This window comes from Drosophila montana, unplaced genomic scaffold (genome assembly GCF_035044405.1).
Source record: "Drosophila montana isolate Dmon_TW-CO22-7 unplaced genomic scaffold, ASM3504440v1 contig_3733_1, whole genome shotgun sequence".
In the NCBI taxonomy this organism is placed as follows: Eukaryota; Metazoa; Arthropoda; class Insecta; order Diptera; family Drosophilidae; genus Drosophila; species Drosophila montana.
In genome coordinates, this window is record NW_026998620.1 from 2,523,075 (window position 1) to 2,541,473 (window position 18,399).

Consider the following 18,399-nt stretch of genomic DNA (forward strand, 5'->3'; position numbering starts at 1 on the left):
ACAACTTTGCATTTGACTTTTCGCATAAGTATTTAACTTGACAACTTTTTCATTTTTCTCTCTCTCCATCTTTATCTCTTGCAGTGCCAAGCAAACCTCAGAATCTCACCGTCTTGGATGTCTCCGCGAACAGCATCACAATGTCCTGGCATCCGCCAAAGAATCAAAACGGGGCCATCGCCGGCTATCATGTCTTTCACATACACGACAATCAAACGGGCGTCGAGATTGTCAAAAACTCACGCAACTCGGCCGAAACGCTGATACACTTCGAACTCCAGAGTCTGAGTAAGTACAAAACAAAAAAACCGCATCTTAAAACGAATTGAAATGTAGCAGGAAGTTCACCTTTTAATGCTAGACAGATGCCTATACAGACGCGAAATTTTCATGTTTTGCATAATTTTTTTAATCAACCCACGAAAGTCTCTCGTCTATTTATCCGTGGATATTTGGCACCATTCCTGCAGGATAAGCCAAATATATTCGTGCTTCACGTGCGGAACAGTTTACATTATCTAGAATCACAAATTTGGAGGTCGTAAATAAGACCAGATTAGGGCGCCTTAAGGCTTGGACAACGTCTGCCTGGCACATAAAAAATCTACTGTAAGGCAATTAATATTCAGAAAATTGTAAGCTTAAGAGTCTTGCAGAATCATGCTGCAAACGAAGTTCTTGTCAGCATTTTACAGAGCTACAATATGATTGAGAAAATAAATTTACAGTTTTACTATTTGAAAAATTTGTGGAAAATAAGTGAAATAAGAGAAAGTTAAGACACTTTTTTTATTTAAAATCTGTCATACGTTGACAATTATTAAATTTAAATTATAAATGCTTAGCTCTTTAAGCTTGTAGCTATACGACATTTCATATACTTCTTATGATATTTGTGAAGTGCAATATTTCTAAAAAGCATTCCGAGAACAAACTGAATATTTCTAAAAAGCATGCTGAGAACAATCTGAATATTTCTAAAAAGCATGATTGGGAACAGTCTGAATATGTCTAAAAAGCACGCTGAGAACAATCTGAATATGTCTAAAAAGCATGCTGAGAACAATCTAAATATTTCTAATAAAAAAAAAAAAAAGCATGCTGAGAACAGTCTGAATATGTCTAAAAGCATGCTAGAAAATAGTCTGAATATTTATAAAATGCATGCTGAGAACAATCTGAATATATCTAAAAAGCATGCTGAGAACAGTTTGAATATGTCTAAAAAGCATGCTATGAACAGTTTGAATATGTCTAAAAAGCATGCTGAGGACAGTCTGAATATGTCTAAAAAGCAAGCTTTAGAACAGTCTGAATATGTCTAAAAAAGCATGCTGAGAACAGTCTGAATATGTCTAACAGCATGCTAGAAAATAGTCTGAATATTTATAAAATGCATGCTGAGAACAATCTGAATATATCTAAAAAGCATGCTGAGAACAGTCTGAATATGTCCAAAAAGTATGCTGAGAACAGTCTGAATATCTCTAAAAAGCATGCTGAGAACAGTCTGAATGTGTCTAAAAAGCATGCTGAGAACAGTCTGAATATTTCTTTAAAAAAGCATGCTGAGAACATTCTAAATATTTCGAAAAAGCATAATGAGAACAGACTGAATATTTCTAAAATGCATGCTGAGAACACTCTGAATATGTTTAAAAAGCATGCTGAGAACATTCTGAATATGTCTAAAAAGCATGCTGAGAACAGTCTGAATATTTCTTTAAAAAAAAGCATGCTGGGAACAATCTGAATATTTCGAAAAAGCATGCTGAGCACAGTTTGAAATTTTCCAAAAAAAAACATTCATGCTGAGAACAGTGTGAATATTTCTAAAATGCATGCTGAGAACAGTCTGAATATGTCTAAAAAGCATGCTGAGAACAGTCTGAATATGTCTAAAAGCATGCTAGAAAATAGTCTGAATATTTCTAAAATGCATGCTGAGAACAGTCTGAATATTTCGAAAAAGCATGCTGAGAGCAGTCTTAAATAACAAAGAGTTCTGATAACTTCATATCCTTCGCTCAGTCCTTCTCCTTATGTTCATTATATTATATAGCATACCCAATCTATATGTCTATCTTTATAACTATATATCCCAATCTTAAAGCTCCACAATTTACCTGCTCAAATCCACTTAAATGCCCGCAGCGTTTGCTGAAAATGTGCTTGGCACATTTCGATACACATATTTTCTCAAGTTCGCGGCAATAATTTGTCCGGACACGCTCAAGTGGTTTATTAAAGGCTTTTAAGCTGGCCCGTAACCGCAGCTTATTGGCAGGTACAGTCATGCCGAAAAGGCAGCCGAACAGCACTTAAAACGCCATTTTAATTGCTTTTTATGGTTCGAATCCCCCCCCCCCCCGCACTTTCCACCTTTTCCCCTCGTTCTCCCTTTCGGGCAAAGGTAGCAACAGTCAAGCTGTCAGCGAACGCGGCCAACATTGACGCCCACGCGCCGCACACCGAGTCCTTAGATCCTTGAGGACCCCCCCCCCTTCGAATCCCCCCCCCTCCCCACCGCCCGCTCGGCCCATCCTTTCATTAGCTGTAATTGCAGCTCAAGTCAATTGTTTGCCCGCCGCTTTGTAATTAAATAGTTTCAAGTGTTTTACGCTGGCCACTTTTTGTTTTGTTGTTAACAACTTTTCGACGCCTGTAATTATGAGCCCGGCTTTTTGAGACACCTTTAGAATGCCACGCCCTGCCCCCCCTCCCCACCACCCTTTATTCGCCTGAAGTTAGCTGAAACGCGCTCTAAGTTGAGCTAACCAAACAAATTATTTGCTAGTCGCGAAATTTGATGGTTGTTTCATTAAGCTGAAATGTGCGCCACACCCCCCCCCCCCACCCTCTTCCCACTATTTGCCGCAAACCCTTTGTCATTGCATACTTTTAGGCTGCGTGGCAAGAACAACAGCAGCAGCAGAAGCAGCATGCCACATTATTAGCCAAACAGCAAAAACTGTTGCATAGTTGCATAGTTATCAGAGTGCGAGCGCGTGGAGTGGCACAGAGAGGGGAGAGGGGGCAGGGGGAGGGTGGGGGTACGGCTACCAGCAGCATGCCATGCAATTAACTTGCAACATAAGAACGCGCCGCATTCCGTGCTGCCTCATACGGCTGGCGGCGCCCCCACATTGTTTAATTAATTACGCGCGTCAGGTGCGCCAGTTGCGTTGCCAGGCATGAGTTGCAGCAGCAGCAGCAGCTGCAGCTGCAGCTGTTGTTGTTGTTGTTGCTGCTGTTGCAACCAGCAGCTTTTGTTGCTTGCAACAATTTGCCAAAAGACTTGGCAAATGTGGCACAGCGTGCGCGCTTTTTCAGCAGCTTTGCTTGCCACGTTATTTTACTCTTTTTTTTCTCTCTCTCTCTCGCTTTTTGCATTTAAATATTTAAAGTTTTAATTTGGTTGAAAGTGCAGCAAATTCCGCACGCTTTGTGGCGCCACAATAATTAATAATTTGTCGCTGCATATTAAATCAATTATTGTTGTTTTTGTTGTTAATGTTGCAGTTATTAACGTGCAACACTTGTTCAATGCTTGGCTGCTTAACATCATCAAAAGTTGTCTTTGTTGTTGTCCATTGTTGCTCTTGTTGTGGTTGTTGTTGTTGTTGCTGTTGTTGTTGTTGTTGTTGTCGTTGTTGCGGCTGCTGCTGTGACATTTTCGCATTTAAACTCAAATTTAATTATATCCCAGCTCCCAGCGCTGTCATATCTGGCACGCTTTTCATATTGTGGACACGCTTTATAAATGACCACAAAAAAAAGAGAGGTAGTATTCCAGGCGGCAGTGCTCGACCGGCAGATACCCTGCGCTTACCAACACTCCAACTTGCCCTTCTCACATATACACACACACACACACAAACGCAAGCAGCGGCTGTGCTTCTTCTTCTTCCCTCTTTTCCACACTATTGGGCAACGTATTCCTGCATAACTTCGGTTCTTATAGTCCGATTTCTTTGAAATTTGTGGAGCCTAAATATGCCAGCCAAATGTGTGTAAATACCAAAGCTCAAGGCTATGGGCACCGTACATAAGTTGTTGTACAATTTTGAGGGGAACTTGGGCAGGTTTTCAAAAAGTTAAATTTTTCTTTAAACTACATAGACTATACAAGAACCTAAATACCAACCTAAAATACCTAAATAGGGTTTACATAGCTCTTATAATTCTCGAGCGAGAATCTAAATATCAGCTTCTTATAAGCCTCGAGCTATTGTCAAAAGACAGATGAAGCGAAGTAGGGAGTAAAAGGAGTATAAGATATATATTGATTACTGGATATTATTATCAATTATCAATAGTCTGGCTTGTGGTGTGAAACAGAGTAGACATGAGCTTGATAAGTCGTCCAAGTTTAAAATAATAAATAACTAAATGTCATGGAAATTCCATGATGGAATGTATTAAAGCCCATCCAGACAAATGTCAATTTCTCAAAATCGATATTTATCGATATTCTGCGGCGATAGAATATCGATATATGTAATGATATATTTGCGTATGGTATAAAAGTATATTTATTTCTAGCTTTTAAAGTTTTCACTTGGCAGGACATACAGAAAGATGAACCGATGGATATAGTTACACTCAGCTTGAGGTCCTTAAGGGCTTGCAGATGCTTTCTTCTGCCTCTTACAAACACTTTCACAAAACAATAATACCCTTCTTGCCCCTTTTTTTAATAAGTTGTAAACATGAACAATTGATAATAATTTTAGTCAAGCCATTCCCAATACTCTTTGTATAGTTTCTACGATAAAGAACAGGTATATAAGCTCTATCAGGTTATTCTTTTAAATTAAATCCCTGACTCATCTGCAAATTGCACGTAAATTCACAGCAGGCGCTTTATTTTCATGGTTACCGAGTCATAATAATTGAGTTATAAGAGCCAAGCGCCATGAGCCATGGAAATATTTACATTTAAGGCGGCGACTGGGGCACATGAGAGATAAAAATGAATTTATATATACATGCGTAACATATAGAATAATAAAACATCAAAGTCATTGCAATCACATTGTATTTTAACTCTCTCTCTCTCTCTTTCGTTGTTGTTGTTTCTTTTTTTTGCAGAACCCTTTACCGACTACCGCGTCATTGTCAAAGCGTTTACAACAAAGAACGAGGGCGAGCCATCCGATCAGATTGCCCAGCGTACGGATGTGGGCGGGCCGAGTGCCCCAACGATTGTGAATCTGACGTGTCACTCGCAGGAGTCGATTACGATACGCTGGAAGCGACCCAACGAGTTCTACAATACCATTGACTTTTACATCATCAAAACACGACTCGCCGGCCAGGATACGCACCGTGATATACGCATCAATGCATCGGCCAAGGAGCTGGAAACGGCGGTAAGCATTCCGACCCGACCCGACCCGACCCACAGGCCATTGTTTTTCGAGTCCCATTTCGAGTCCGATTCCGTGTCCAAGCCAGAGCCAGAACGTGGCCAGAACGGGGCCAGAACGGGGCCGGGACGTGGCCGGGACGAGCTGCATGGCCAACTAGCTGGCCAGCAATTTGTCATATATATTCCAGAAGTTTTCGTTTTGCATTCCTGTGTTCTTTATTTTTGTCCTGCATGCCGCCATTTTGTCGGCCATGTTGAAAGCGAGCAGAAATGGGCGAAATGTAGCAAATGGGGGCGGCAACACACACACACACGCACACACACACACACGCACACCTTGTTCATTGTCTGTAAATTGTTGAGCTGCGAGTTCTGTTGTCAGTGTAAAATGTTTTCATTTTACAATTTCTTTTTTCGCTGCGCCAACAAAATGTTGATTGTTGCCAACTTTATGTTGATATTTTGATATTTCTTGTTTTTTTTTTTTCATTTTTTTTTTGGTTTTTGATAAACATTCATAGATAACGGCCAACAAGGGGCAAACTAGAAAGAATTTGACAAAAAAAAAGAAGAAACAAATATAATTGCATTTTTATGTTACAAACAGCATGAATAACCAGTGAAAATATCACAGAAAACTAGGGTCTACTCGACTCTAAAATGCCCTGGATAAAATCATACTAAAAACTGAGTTGAATTCAAAATATTTAAATAGTTTTTTTAAAAGAATATTTTAAAAGCTGTCTCGAGGTTTGGAGTTTTCATTATTTAAATAAAAAATAAAATAAAAGGAATTTGAAGAAAATGTCAAATAGATTTTCTCCAAAATACATTTAAAAAGAAAAAAGAAAATTTTATTGTGAGTAAAGTTTAAAGCACAATCAATTGGGTGGAGAAAAATAAGATCAAATTAATAATAAAAAAAAGGAGAAAAATATTAAATTAATTAAAATTTATTAAAAAAAAAATATTAATAAAAAAATATCATCAGATATAAAAATCTGTCATCTTTGGACAATGTTATGAAAGTTTTGAGGATGCAATTACAAGCAAGTTTTTAGCTTCATAAATTAAAATTTATAATATTTTTGGCATAGTTTTTGACAACAATTTTTACACTTTTTTAGAATACACTTTTGGGATAAAAGTAAAATCTGTTAAACATAAAAACTCATTTGGAATCATATTTTCAAATTTAAAATGTAATAGATTCTATTTTTAACATAAAAATGGTTTTTAAAAAATGTCTGGAAAGAAATTTCGCAAAAATGTTATTTTTCCAAAATTAAACAAATTAAAATACAAATGTAATTCAGAAGAAAAAAAAAACACGAGATGTTTATCAATAAAAATAGGTTCCTTTTTTCGACAAATTTATGTGGGCTCAAAATTCCTTAAGTTTTGTCAAAGTTATGAGGACTTAAAATTCTTGAAACCCAGACAGCTTTGTCAAAACTGAATACACATATATATATTCCTAGCGGACTTTTACTATAGAAAAATCATCTCATTTTATGGAAATATCATCAGTTAATGGATTTGTGCTCAATACAAACCGGAATTAGTTATGCTTCCAGCAAGGCAAGGGTAGCACTGATATAGCTTCTAGAGGAGCATAAAAAAACCCTATCAAAAAGTCGTGTAAATATTTTACAAATATTTATCTGCAGTCGCGCCCACACGGGCCAGGACTATGGCCAGGACCAAGGCTTTGGCTTTGTCTTTGTGGAACATAAATTCTGTGGCAAAACAATACACTCACACACTCACACACACACACACACACACACTCACACACAGCTGCCACACCTGTACGTATTTGCGTAGCAAATAAATTAAATTTATGCTGTTTTTACTTTTTTGTGGCTTGTTTTGTCAGCAGCTCGCCCAGTTTTTATTTAGCGCCAAAAATAAATAAATAAAATGCCGCAGCAAAACAAGTTGGCAAAAAAAAAAAAAATGTGCATATAAAAAAAAAAGAGAGCGTATTGCAACAATAAAATTTTATTATTGCCGCACAAAGTACTAACTTTTTCATATGCAGCTCAACGGGGTTTTTGTGTTGTTTAGTTTTGTTTTACTTTTAGTTTTAGTTGTAGTTTTTTTTATTTATATTTCTATTTGTTATATGAGCTTAGGCTCGGTTCAAATAATTTCAATGTTTTCCAGACAAACAAATCAAAATTTGAAATCAAAAAGCGCGCCTTTTTAATTTTAGTTGACTGACTAAAAAATATAAATAAATATTTACATATTTATATATTGTTTTGAACATTATTATTATATATTTTTTTAAATATTTACATATGTTCATAATTAATACTCTATTCTTCTATGTCTGCTGCGGACGAAATGTTCAAGTATATTTCATTTTATAGCTACGACCACCAAGAAGGTATAGGGTATCCACTAGTCGGACACTCCCGACAAGAACACCTCTTAATTGTTTTCTTATACATTCTAAATAAGCAGCAAAATAGAGCCTTATATTTTAAGCAAATATAAAGCTGGGCTATATAAATTGTCTCAATTTTGGCAAAGCTTAAATTTAAAAAATATATTAAACAACTTCTTAAATATTATATTTGCCTGTCCTTTAATATTTAGATTACCTTGAATATTTATAATATAATCATGTGAATATTTTCTCATATATCATTTCTGATTTCTCTTCCTATTTCTATGCAGATGATATTACAAAATCTGACAACAAATTCGTACTATGAAGTCAAAGTGGCAGCGGCCACATTCAGCGTTATAAATCCCAAGAAAATTGTGTTGGGCAAATTTTCGGATTCACGAATTGTAAGTACACACACCCAACTACACACACTCACACACACACACACATGCACACCTGCCAGCTAGGCAAATCAGAAATGCAATGCTATGCTAAAGCCAGCTTTTGGCGGGCGTGGCATGCCATAAAATTGGCTATGATATTACAAAATGGCCGCGGCGTTGCCAGATCTGATAACACACATACACACACACACACAGACACATACTCACATGCATATTGTCCGCCTGTCGAGCTGCTGTTCTGTCTATTCTCTCAGCCTGCAGCATATTTTTGCCCGCCTTTGGCTAAAAGTTTATTGCATATTTGCCAGTTTTTAGGCCACGTCATAAGCAAAAGCCACACATTATTTATATGTACCACTACACTGAGAGAAAAGTTCACAAGCTTAAGACTTTGTTCAAGTAAAATGCTTGAAAGTAAAGCGAAACCAAACTTGGCTGAGACCAAGTATTTGATCAAGTGAGCTTAAATCAAGTAAACTCTGTCTTGAAAGTACGTTAAGGCCCGTTAACTTAATTTCTATACAGAAATCTTATATCAAATATTATTTGATATACGCAGAAACTTGAATCGAGGCTGTAACAAAATAATGAGAAATCATTGGAGAAAATGAAATTGAAAAAGAACTTTTTGATTGATTTGCGCTCGAAACCTTGACAATTTGTATGCTTAATTTAAGATTCTTTTGAACAAGTTTTTAATTTAGTACGAGATTTGCTTTAATCTAGAAATTTTAGATTTATTCGAACTTAAAACTTTGATATTTTGTACGGATGTCCGAAATCGAGTACGAATATGCTTAATTGAAGAACTTTTTGATTGATTTGCGCTCAAAACCCTAAGAACTCTTATGATTAATAAGATTAAGATAAGATTCTGTAGAACAGTTTTAAATTTTGGTAGGAATTTTGAATAAAAGAAATTTAAGTTTTATTTGAAGTACGAATATGCTTGATTAAAGAACTTTTCGATTGAATCGAGATCATACCTGGAGAAGTTTTTAGCTTAATTTAAGATTCTTCAGAGCGCATTTATGGAATAAAAATAGGAATAATGCTTGATTCATGTACTTTAAGACTGATTCGCACTTAAAAACTTGAGAATCTTTACTTTTAAAATAAAATTCTTTAGAATAAGTTGGAAATTAAGTCAGAATTGTGCTTGATTCATGAGCTTTGTTTGATTAGCGCTCAAAACCCTTAAAAACTATTCATTAATAAATGAAACAAACAAATAATAAACACAATAAGCACATCGAACAGGATTATCTTTGGACCACAGTTTTTCTCGCCGTGTTTAAACTAATAACGGTTTGTGTTTTGTGGCATATCAATTTGCGTTCGGGCCTGGCATGCAGTGGCTGGAGTATGTGGCGTATGCGTAATAAGCGTTTATGCATATTTAATGGCAATTTGTCAAGCATAATCACGCCACGCCCATCGCTTTGCCCATTGTTTACGCTCGCCAGTTTATTGACTTTTCAACTCTGTCACAATATCTTGTCATAACAACATCCTTAATGACACATAGCCCATCACACACACACACACACACACACACACAGAGAGAATTTGCTGCATGCATTAAACATGTTTTGCAGCCGTGACAAAATATGCCAATTTAGCTGACCTCGTTGCCCATGGTTGCGGTGGGCGTAACATTGCCACGCCCCCATAACTTGTGCAGTCTCCGTATGTGCTTTTTTCTGCTCCTTTCCATTTTCCTTTGGTTTTCCTCGTCTGCACACATTTCCATATAATTCATTGCTGCTGCTTGGCTTTCGCCTGCATTTCAAGTGGCTGCACCTTTTGGCCATATTTATATGCTACGCTTCCGCTGGCCCCGTTTCCATTTTACATTTTCAATTTTACATTTTCCATTTTCACATTCACATCCAGTTACACTTCCGCTTAAGCGCACAAGCCACACAAATGTTTCTTAAATAAATATTATTTATGCAACAACAAGCGGCAAATGCAAACCAAAGAAATATTTATTTTCATTTTTTACAAGTTGCTAAATGGTCAAAAATAAGACGGAAAAAATATCAAGATATCAGAGCAAAATAAAGTTCAAATTAAAAGCGCTGAGAAAAATATATTAACAGTCAGGAAACTATATCATAGAGTCTAGAGACTTGAAATAGTATAATATTCCATAATTTATAATGAATATCATATCGATTCATATCGAACATAGCTCGAAAATTAGAAGAATCTTTTCCCAAAATTGGGTAAAAAGCCCATTCTTAAAGGTAGAACCTTGCGCTTTGGTATATAGACAATTTTGTATGTCATACTTAAGTTGTGAAAATTTCAAAAAGATCGGACTACAAACACCGAAGTTACGCTAGACTGCATTTCTTATAGAGCAGATCTAATGGAAGAAGAAGCACGGCGAGCGTGTCTCTGTGTATGTGTGTGTGTGTGTATTTTCGAATGTCTAGAAGAAGATTCGAGTGCTTGTAGCGTCAGCTTAGCGCTGGTCTAGAGTATCTACTAGTCGAGCCTTATCTCTCTTGAGGCTTTTAATAAGAAAATGTATGCAGCATTATGTTAAAATCAACACAAAAGCTTAGCATACGCCCAGGCGCCGCGGCTAAGCAAATATTTGCCTGCCTTTGGGACGTGTCGGCTGCAGGCAAAAGACATTAATCCCAGCATGCGGAGAAGACAAACACAAGCCCGAAAATTAAACCGCAACTAAACTTGTTCCTTTCTTTTATGCGACTTTCAGATACAATTGCAGCCGAATTGCGAGAAGCTGCAGCCGCTGCTGCGGCAATCGCACAACGATTACAACCTGGCCGTCTTGGTGGGCATCATATTCAGCTGCTTCGGCATCATTCTGATTGTCATGGCGTTCTTCCTATGGAGGTAAGTGGCGCTCCCTGTTAACACACAAGCCCAATCTCATCCCATCCCCAATCCCGTGGCAACTCAACCCTCGCAGTTCGCTCCTCGCACCACGTAATTCCAAGCAATAACAAGTGCAGCTGCAGAGCGCGACGCGTGCTGCCCCATAAATTCACGCAGAAAGCCAGTGCATGGCAGTTGGGTATGCCCGACTGCGCAATGCTCTGTTAAACTTTTCATGAAACAGCCCAACTGAAAACTAAACCAAACCAAGTTCTCAAAAAGAATCAAAACTATTTTATTTATTTTTAATTATTAAGAGAAATGATTATTTAAATATAAAAACAAACAGTTTTATCGAGAATAGCATATAAAAAAACACATAAAAATTAAAACTGTAAAACGAATAATTCTAGCGAAAATTTAAAATAATATGAGCTTGAACTTTGGACCAAAAATCGGGGGGTCAAAGATGTGCACGAGTTGAACCTTAAGGCAAGGTTGATTGATTTGTAAACCGAACCACGGACTCTTAGACTGTAAGCCCAGGGCAGTGACTCTCAAACTGTGACGTTTAGCAATTTATAGGAATATGACTTGATCTTTAAAGAATCTGATCAAAACATCGTAAGTTATTCATTTCGGTGCATTCACCCGCCTCCTAGTGGGTGTGGCTAACAAATCTGTATTGCTCCGGCAGTGCAAATATACCCGATTGCAGATTTCTAATTCCACAAAACCAATATGCCCTTGTTCACTTTGTGAAGAGCGTATAATAGAAGACGCCCAGATCTCCGTTACGGAGTGTTGTCTGTTGTCTCAACACGCGCCACACTCCACGCTGAAGCAACTCGCCTCGCCCCCGCCCCCGGCCCTGCCCCCGCGGCGAGGCATAAAAATAGTCGAGGCCACAAATCAAAGTGTCGACCGGGAGGCAAATGTTGCATCCGCACAGCAGGCTGCTATTTTGGTGCGTGCAAAGATGAAAATGTTTTTATTTCGTATTTAATTATCCCAAAATCAACATAGACACACATATATATATATATATATACATATATCGGGGCAGATATATCTATTATAATGTGGCAGCAAACGCAACGGGACGTCGAACTGTCTCTGCAGCGAGGCAGAAAGAGTTTCGAGCATTTGCGGGATTAACAATCCCATAGCTGGGGCATGAACAGAGCTCATTGGTAAGCACTGCAACATGTGTTTCGCGCTCTGTTTGGATTTATGAAAAACTACGCACCAAATAAAAAAAAAGAGAAGAAAACAACTCAATTGAAGCATAACGAGAAATCGAACATCGAATTTTCCATTGCTTTTCAACTTTGTTCTTGGAGTTTAACCCAGTTTTGTGATCCAATTGCAAATCAGCTAAAAATCTGAATCTAAACTGAAAAAATATTTTTCAATATTTATTTCAATTGAAATGAATGTCAGATTTAAAATATTTTTCATAAATCATTTTGAAAACTAGGCGAAATCAATAAAATCCGGCATAATTCATAAAAGTCTTGCGAATTTTATAATATTTTCAACTTGTTTTATGAAATTAGCTCAGGCGCGGCCAACTTAACTGGCTCGCAAAGACCTTTAACTCAGGCGCGGCCAACTTAACTGGCTCGCAAAGACATTAAAATCAGGCGCAGCCAACTTAACTGGCTCGCAGATCAGTTTAGCTCAATCGCAGCCAACTTAACTGGCTCCCAAACCTGTTTAACTCTGGCGCAGCCAACTTAACTTACCCATAGAGCTGCCAGATCACTTTGCAAAACTAGTCTAGAATATTAAATGTTAAATTTTTACTCTTAAAACGTAAGAAGAGTAAAAGGGAACCAAAAGAAAAAAAGAAATATGAATTCCACCTTTATGCGGCAGTGCAAACAAGCATAAAAACGCGCTCCTCCGCACGGCAAACTTGCGCATCCTTTGAAACTGAAGTCCAGTGAATGCGAAAGCAAACAGACAAGAAGAAAATACCCAGAAAACCAGAATTCAGTCTACGGGCTGGGCCCACTCCAAAATGGGACTCCCAACGCCCGCATATTCATTAGAAATGTTAATTAAAATTCAAATCACGAAAACATAAACCCGGCGGGCACGTCATACGGAACGGAATGGCATGAAACGAAACGAAACGAAACGAGACGAGAGGAAACGAGACGAAACGGAAGGCGGTGGAAAGACAAGCAAACAGTTTTAAGTTACTTAAAGTCTTTATTAAATGTGCGCGTGGTTAACCCGTTGCCAGTGTTACCCAATTTAAAAAAGAAAAAAAAAACAAAGACTCCGGCAACGTTATTGCCCGCCCCCGGCCCGCCCACACACTCACACCCACGCCCACGCACACAGCCCCGCCCCCGCCTGCTAAAGAAAATGCGAAGCATTTTTAACTTCAATGAAATATTTTTACTTCTTGTTTCTTTTTTTTTATTTCTTTTTTTTTTGCCATTTTTCATGCTCCCGCGAATATGTCAAATAAAAGTTACCGCTCGCATTTCCCACACCCTGTTGCAACCGCGCCCTCCGCCCCCGCCGCCCCTGCCCACACTGCGCCCACTTTACTAACAAATTAATGCCATTTTATTTATTTTTTACAAATACTGCGGAAAGTTAAGGACGCAATAAATAGAAGGGTAGCGTCGGGGCCAGGCACTTTCTAAAGGCGAAACCCATTTTTCAAGTTAGCCGCGTTTTAGAGCGGAAAAAATTATATATTTTATTCAGCAAACAAACAAACAAAACAAATTTCCACAATTTCCCTTTCAATGCGAACAAATAAAAGATCCCAGCCAAGTGTAAATAGGCATTAAAATAAAAGGGTTTCGGTTAGCTACTGCCCAGAGTTGACTAGCTAATTTGCATGGATTGGCTTCCATGGCCACTCGAAAGGCAGCGGCAGCTCTTGCAGTCCGGGCTGAACTGTAAGCGAACGATTTTAAGTATTTCAAGATAAGTAGAAACTATATTTATGCCACGGCAGATGAGCTGTCTACGTGATCCAGTCAGTTGAGTTAACCGGGCAGCATGATATAAGAGCTTAAGCCAGTTGAAAATGGTTTATTTCAAACGATTTGGCTTGTGACTCTAAGACTGTAAGCTCAAAGCAGTGACTTTCAAACTTTAATTGACTTTTTGGCACAAAATGTTTGAACTAATCTTTTAAGCAGCTCGGCGGTAGACTAGACGCAGCCAACTTAACTTGTTCGCAGAGCTACCTATCCCAGGCGCAGCCAACTTAACTGGTTCTCAGAGTCGTTTTATTTAGGCGCAGCCAACTTAACTTACCCACAGAGCTGCTCAGTGCTGCCTGATCGCTTGCAAAACTGGTCCAGAATAAGGAGTTAAGAGAATACAGGGATATAAAAAAGGGGAAATAAAAGAGAAAGATACAAAATGGGCGAGCATTATATTTTAACGGATATATTTATATATTGTATAAAAAGAACTTTTGTAGTGCTTTTATAGTATAATATTGAAACTAGTTAGCACTTAAATTGTTTTTCTAAAACAATTTATTATTTAATTGTTGTCAGAATTCAAGTCCTTTACACAACTCTCTCCTGCGCCGCCCCCTCATATGCCACGCCTGCTTGTCTCAACTATTTGAAGAGCTCAACTCAATTGCTTGTATGAAATACTTTCTTCAATAGTTCAACTCTAACTTTTGTTCGCGCAACTTTTCTGCTGATGCCACGAAAAAAAAACAGAAGGAAGCAGCAAAAAATACTCAAGAGATTTTTATTGGAACAATTTGTTGGTTACAATACAAAAATATGTCAACGATAACAACAATTTTTATTTACATTTTGACGCCACATATAAAATAAAAAAGGACAACAAAATGGCAACAAAAATGGAAAAACTTTCGCCCCACAAATACGCATACATATGTATGTCCGTCTTTTCTTCGCCATTCCACATACTCTCTCTCTCTCTCTCTCCCTTCCTCCCTGTTGGTAGTTTCATATTTTATGCAGTTTGGCAACATTGTTTTGCGGGCTTTATTTGGCCCCATGCCCTGTGTGTGTGTGTGTGTGTGCGTGCGGGGTCAGACGAAGAGTTTTTCCGCCAACTTTTGCCTTTGGCCCCGGCAAAATAAAAAACAACAAATGTTGGCAAGAAATTGTTTTGGCTTCGTATGCGAAATTTTTTTTTTTTTGTTGGCCCAACCTTTTGTTGTTGAGCAGAAATATTAGAAGCACGTGTATACGTACAATTCGAGGTGGGAGGGGGGCGGAATTCGGGCTGGGGTCAATAATGGAGTAAGGTAAGTTAAGCTCAGGTCTTTGTGTGTGAAACCCTTGTGCTAAAGCTAAATATATGACCGTATAAGATTTCACTTCATCAGTTTCGCTCAGTGTACAGGTATCCCATTATTATTATTTTTTACATATATATTTTTCTTAATCTTTAGTGAACTCCTGCTGAAAGTTTTTCAACTTTAACTTGGCATTCACTTCTATGTACATTCTGCTTTTCTTTCAACAACAACTGACAAAAGTTATCATAAACTTTAACCCCACAATTGTTGTTCTGCTTATGTGAATTAGACAAACAATACACTTATCTATTGATGATTTTCAAATTGTTTTCCTAATTGCTTTATTTATGAGCGCAAAGTTAACAGAAGTAACAAGGGGTTTAATTTTGTACCCAGTATTTTTTCAAACAATAACAGAAAATTGCACAAGTTGGGAACTACTTTGCGCTGTTAATGACAACAGTCTTTAAAAGTATTTAATTAAGGAATTTTATGACAATAATTAATAATACATTTATCTATAGTTTACAAAACTCAAATTTATGATATTCAATTAGTTGATTGCTTAATTTATGGTTAACAGAAACCACGAGGGGTTTATTTTTGTGCCCAGTATTTTTTAACAATAACAGAAAATTACTAAAAAACTACTATCGCTCATCAAGTTTGCAGCGAGGAGAGATAACATTAAAAACTAGGCGCTGTGTAAGCTCGCTGTTATATGCGTGTCTTATCACACGCAGCTGTTTGTGTTGACAGCTGACCAAAGCTCTCTCACTTTCGCGCTCTAACAGAGATCAAGAGAGCACATAACATATTGAGTTTAACATTAACAGTGTGAGCGCTGCTATGGCGCATACAGCTGCTCCAGCTGTCAATTGGGATTTCAGTTGCGTTTTGATAATCGAACCGCGCGATCAACAAGTGAGCGAAGGGTGTGCATAAAATTGCCGTAGTTAAATGCGCGCGTGAGCTTTAGAGATAGAGAGAGAGAGCAACAACAACAACCACAACAGTGCTTATCAAAGCAGAGAACATAAAAAAAAGGCACGATAAGCTGTCAGTTTTGTTCCTTTTTGTTTTGTTGTCTAGCTTTTACATTACAGCTGTGCGTGTGTGTGTGTTATTATATGTGTGTGTGCGCCAATTGCGTACTAGATAATTTTGCAAGTGCCTGGCGACAGAGCGGCTGCCCCTCGACTGCGCACCCAGTTGCCAATATGACGTAATTTTCTCTGTGTAAATAAAAGTGTGCAGCAGCAGCAGCAACAACAACAACAACAAGAACAACAACAAGGGGGTCAAATAGACGGCGCAACAAGTGCAATGCAATTTTAACTTTGCTGAGAACAAAGCTTTGTCTACCTGCGTCGCCGCGCCTCCACGGCCGCCTTTGCTGCCCACACTTTGAGCGATCATCGTTATGAGCAGCATGTCAGCAGCTGGCGGGGAAAAGCGGCGCAGCAGCACAACGCCGCTGTCAGCGTCGGCAGCGACGCCGCTTGTTCGCCGCAAATCGCAACGTGGAAATTGGTTTACGTAAGTTTTTTTCGCCCCATTTGGCGGCCCACACTCACGTGTGCAGGGCATAAGTGGTTGGGAGGGGGGGAGGGGGTCACGACCACCCAACGAAAAACGGAATCTGCCGATCAACTTTATGACAAAAACAATCAACAACAAGAATGCATAGCAAATGAGCCACAACAACAATTGTAGAACTGAAACGCTGCCAAAAGCATAAGAAATAAATAAACAAAACGGATGTTGACAAAAGAAACCAAGCAAAAAGAAATGTAACAAAGTCGCCGCAGCAATACCCTAACTAAAAGCTGAGCTTATATCAGGCCAAAAGAAAAAGGGTTTTTTCGGCACGCCGCACACTTAATACCCTTTTAGGCAGATGAAGGCATATTGTGAAGCTGGAAGATTTATTGAAAAACGAGAGAGTCGGCTGTTAATGTTGGGGTTGAATAAGTCTTTCTATATGCGTTACATATTTGATGACAAAATTATAATACCCTAGACTATAACTATGTTCAGGGCTCGGTGCGGCGCTCGAACCATGCCGCGTATTTGGGATGAATAATCCGTTGCTTACATATTCATAATTTTCAAAAACGAAACATATAAATATGTATGAAAATATATATATTTAATATATTTAAATATTTATACATATATGAAATTAAACTTGAGGTTCAGCTCCAGGGAAACTGATTCGGTTCAAGGTTCAGTTGATATAGTTAAAAAACAAAAACCGTTAAATCTGGTGCAAACCGGTTTAGTGAAAAACCACTTTACAGCCTTGAAACACTTAACTGTTAACTCATACAAAAAACTCAGCTGAAAAAGCACTTAAATAACAGAAAAAATATATATTTATATAACAACAGGTGTATGCCCTATAATTATTGAACATAAATCAAAGCTTTCAAATGTGTTTTTGATTTGTTTATTAAGTAAGAAATCAACAATAAGTAGGGGGAAAACATAGACTGTAAAAAACATTAAAAATGTAACAGTTTTTCTCTGAAAGTTTACGAGCAATTTAATTGTGTATTATATATACGTATGCGTACTAACTTTAAAGGGTCGTAAATGCTTAGTTTTTATGATTTACGAACATCGTGACTACGCTTATAATATATGTATTTAACTATAATAAATATTTGGTGCGTAATAGCAAACCATAAAAAAACAACAACAACAAGATCAACATACGGCGGCATTGAATAACAAAATTCACAAAATTCACACATATGTACGTATTTACAAATATATGTACACATATACAAGTGTACATATGTATGTGTGTATGTATCTTTAAGTTACGCCTAGAAAAACAAAATGAACCCGAACGTTGTCTGTGTTATTTCGCATCTTAAAATGCGCCTGTTAAATGTTATTGCTGCTATAACTGTACCCTGAACTCATTGTGAATGGGTTTAAAGGGTAGAATGTTGTTTTTCTAATGTTTGAAACACTGAGAAGAAGGCATATTCGATGCCACAAATCATATACATCGGCAGCATCAATAACTGCTTATCCGTCCGTCACAAATATCGCCTTTCTATTACATTCTCACATACAAATAAGA

At 37.8% G+C, this 18,399-nt stretch overlaps 2 protein-coding genes across 7 annotated transcripts in view; one reads left to right on the forward strand and one right to left on the reverse strand.

The window, feature by feature from the left end:
- Window positions 1-18,399, forward strand: part of Ptp99A (Protein tyrosine phosphatase 99A) — a 150,835-nt gene that overhangs the window by 123,436 nt on the left and 9,000 nt on the right. For 4 of the 6 annotated variants that reach the window (XM_064693338.1, XM_064693340.1, XM_064693342.1 and 1 more), the window contains 4 exons: window positions 85-288; window positions 5,095-5,375; window positions 8,063-8,179; window positions 10,914-11,053. In XM_064693338.1, coding sequence (XP_064549408.1) covers window positions 85-288; window positions 5,095-5,375; window positions 8,063-8,179; window positions 10,914-11,053 — 742 coding nt within the window. Of the gene's footprint in view, window positions 1-84; window positions 289-5,094; window positions 5,376-8,062; window positions 8,180-10,913; window positions 11,054-16,440; window positions 16,842-18,399 lie in introns of those variants that run through there. The other 2 variants (XM_064693343.1, XM_064693344.1) reach the window with 1 other exon arrangement.
- LOC135435993 (uncharacterized protein C2orf42 homolog) overlaps window positions 1-18,399 on the reverse strand; it is a 44,931-nt gene that overhangs the window by 14,560 nt on the left and 11,972 nt on the right. The gene's annotated exons all lie outside the window — the stretch shown is intronic.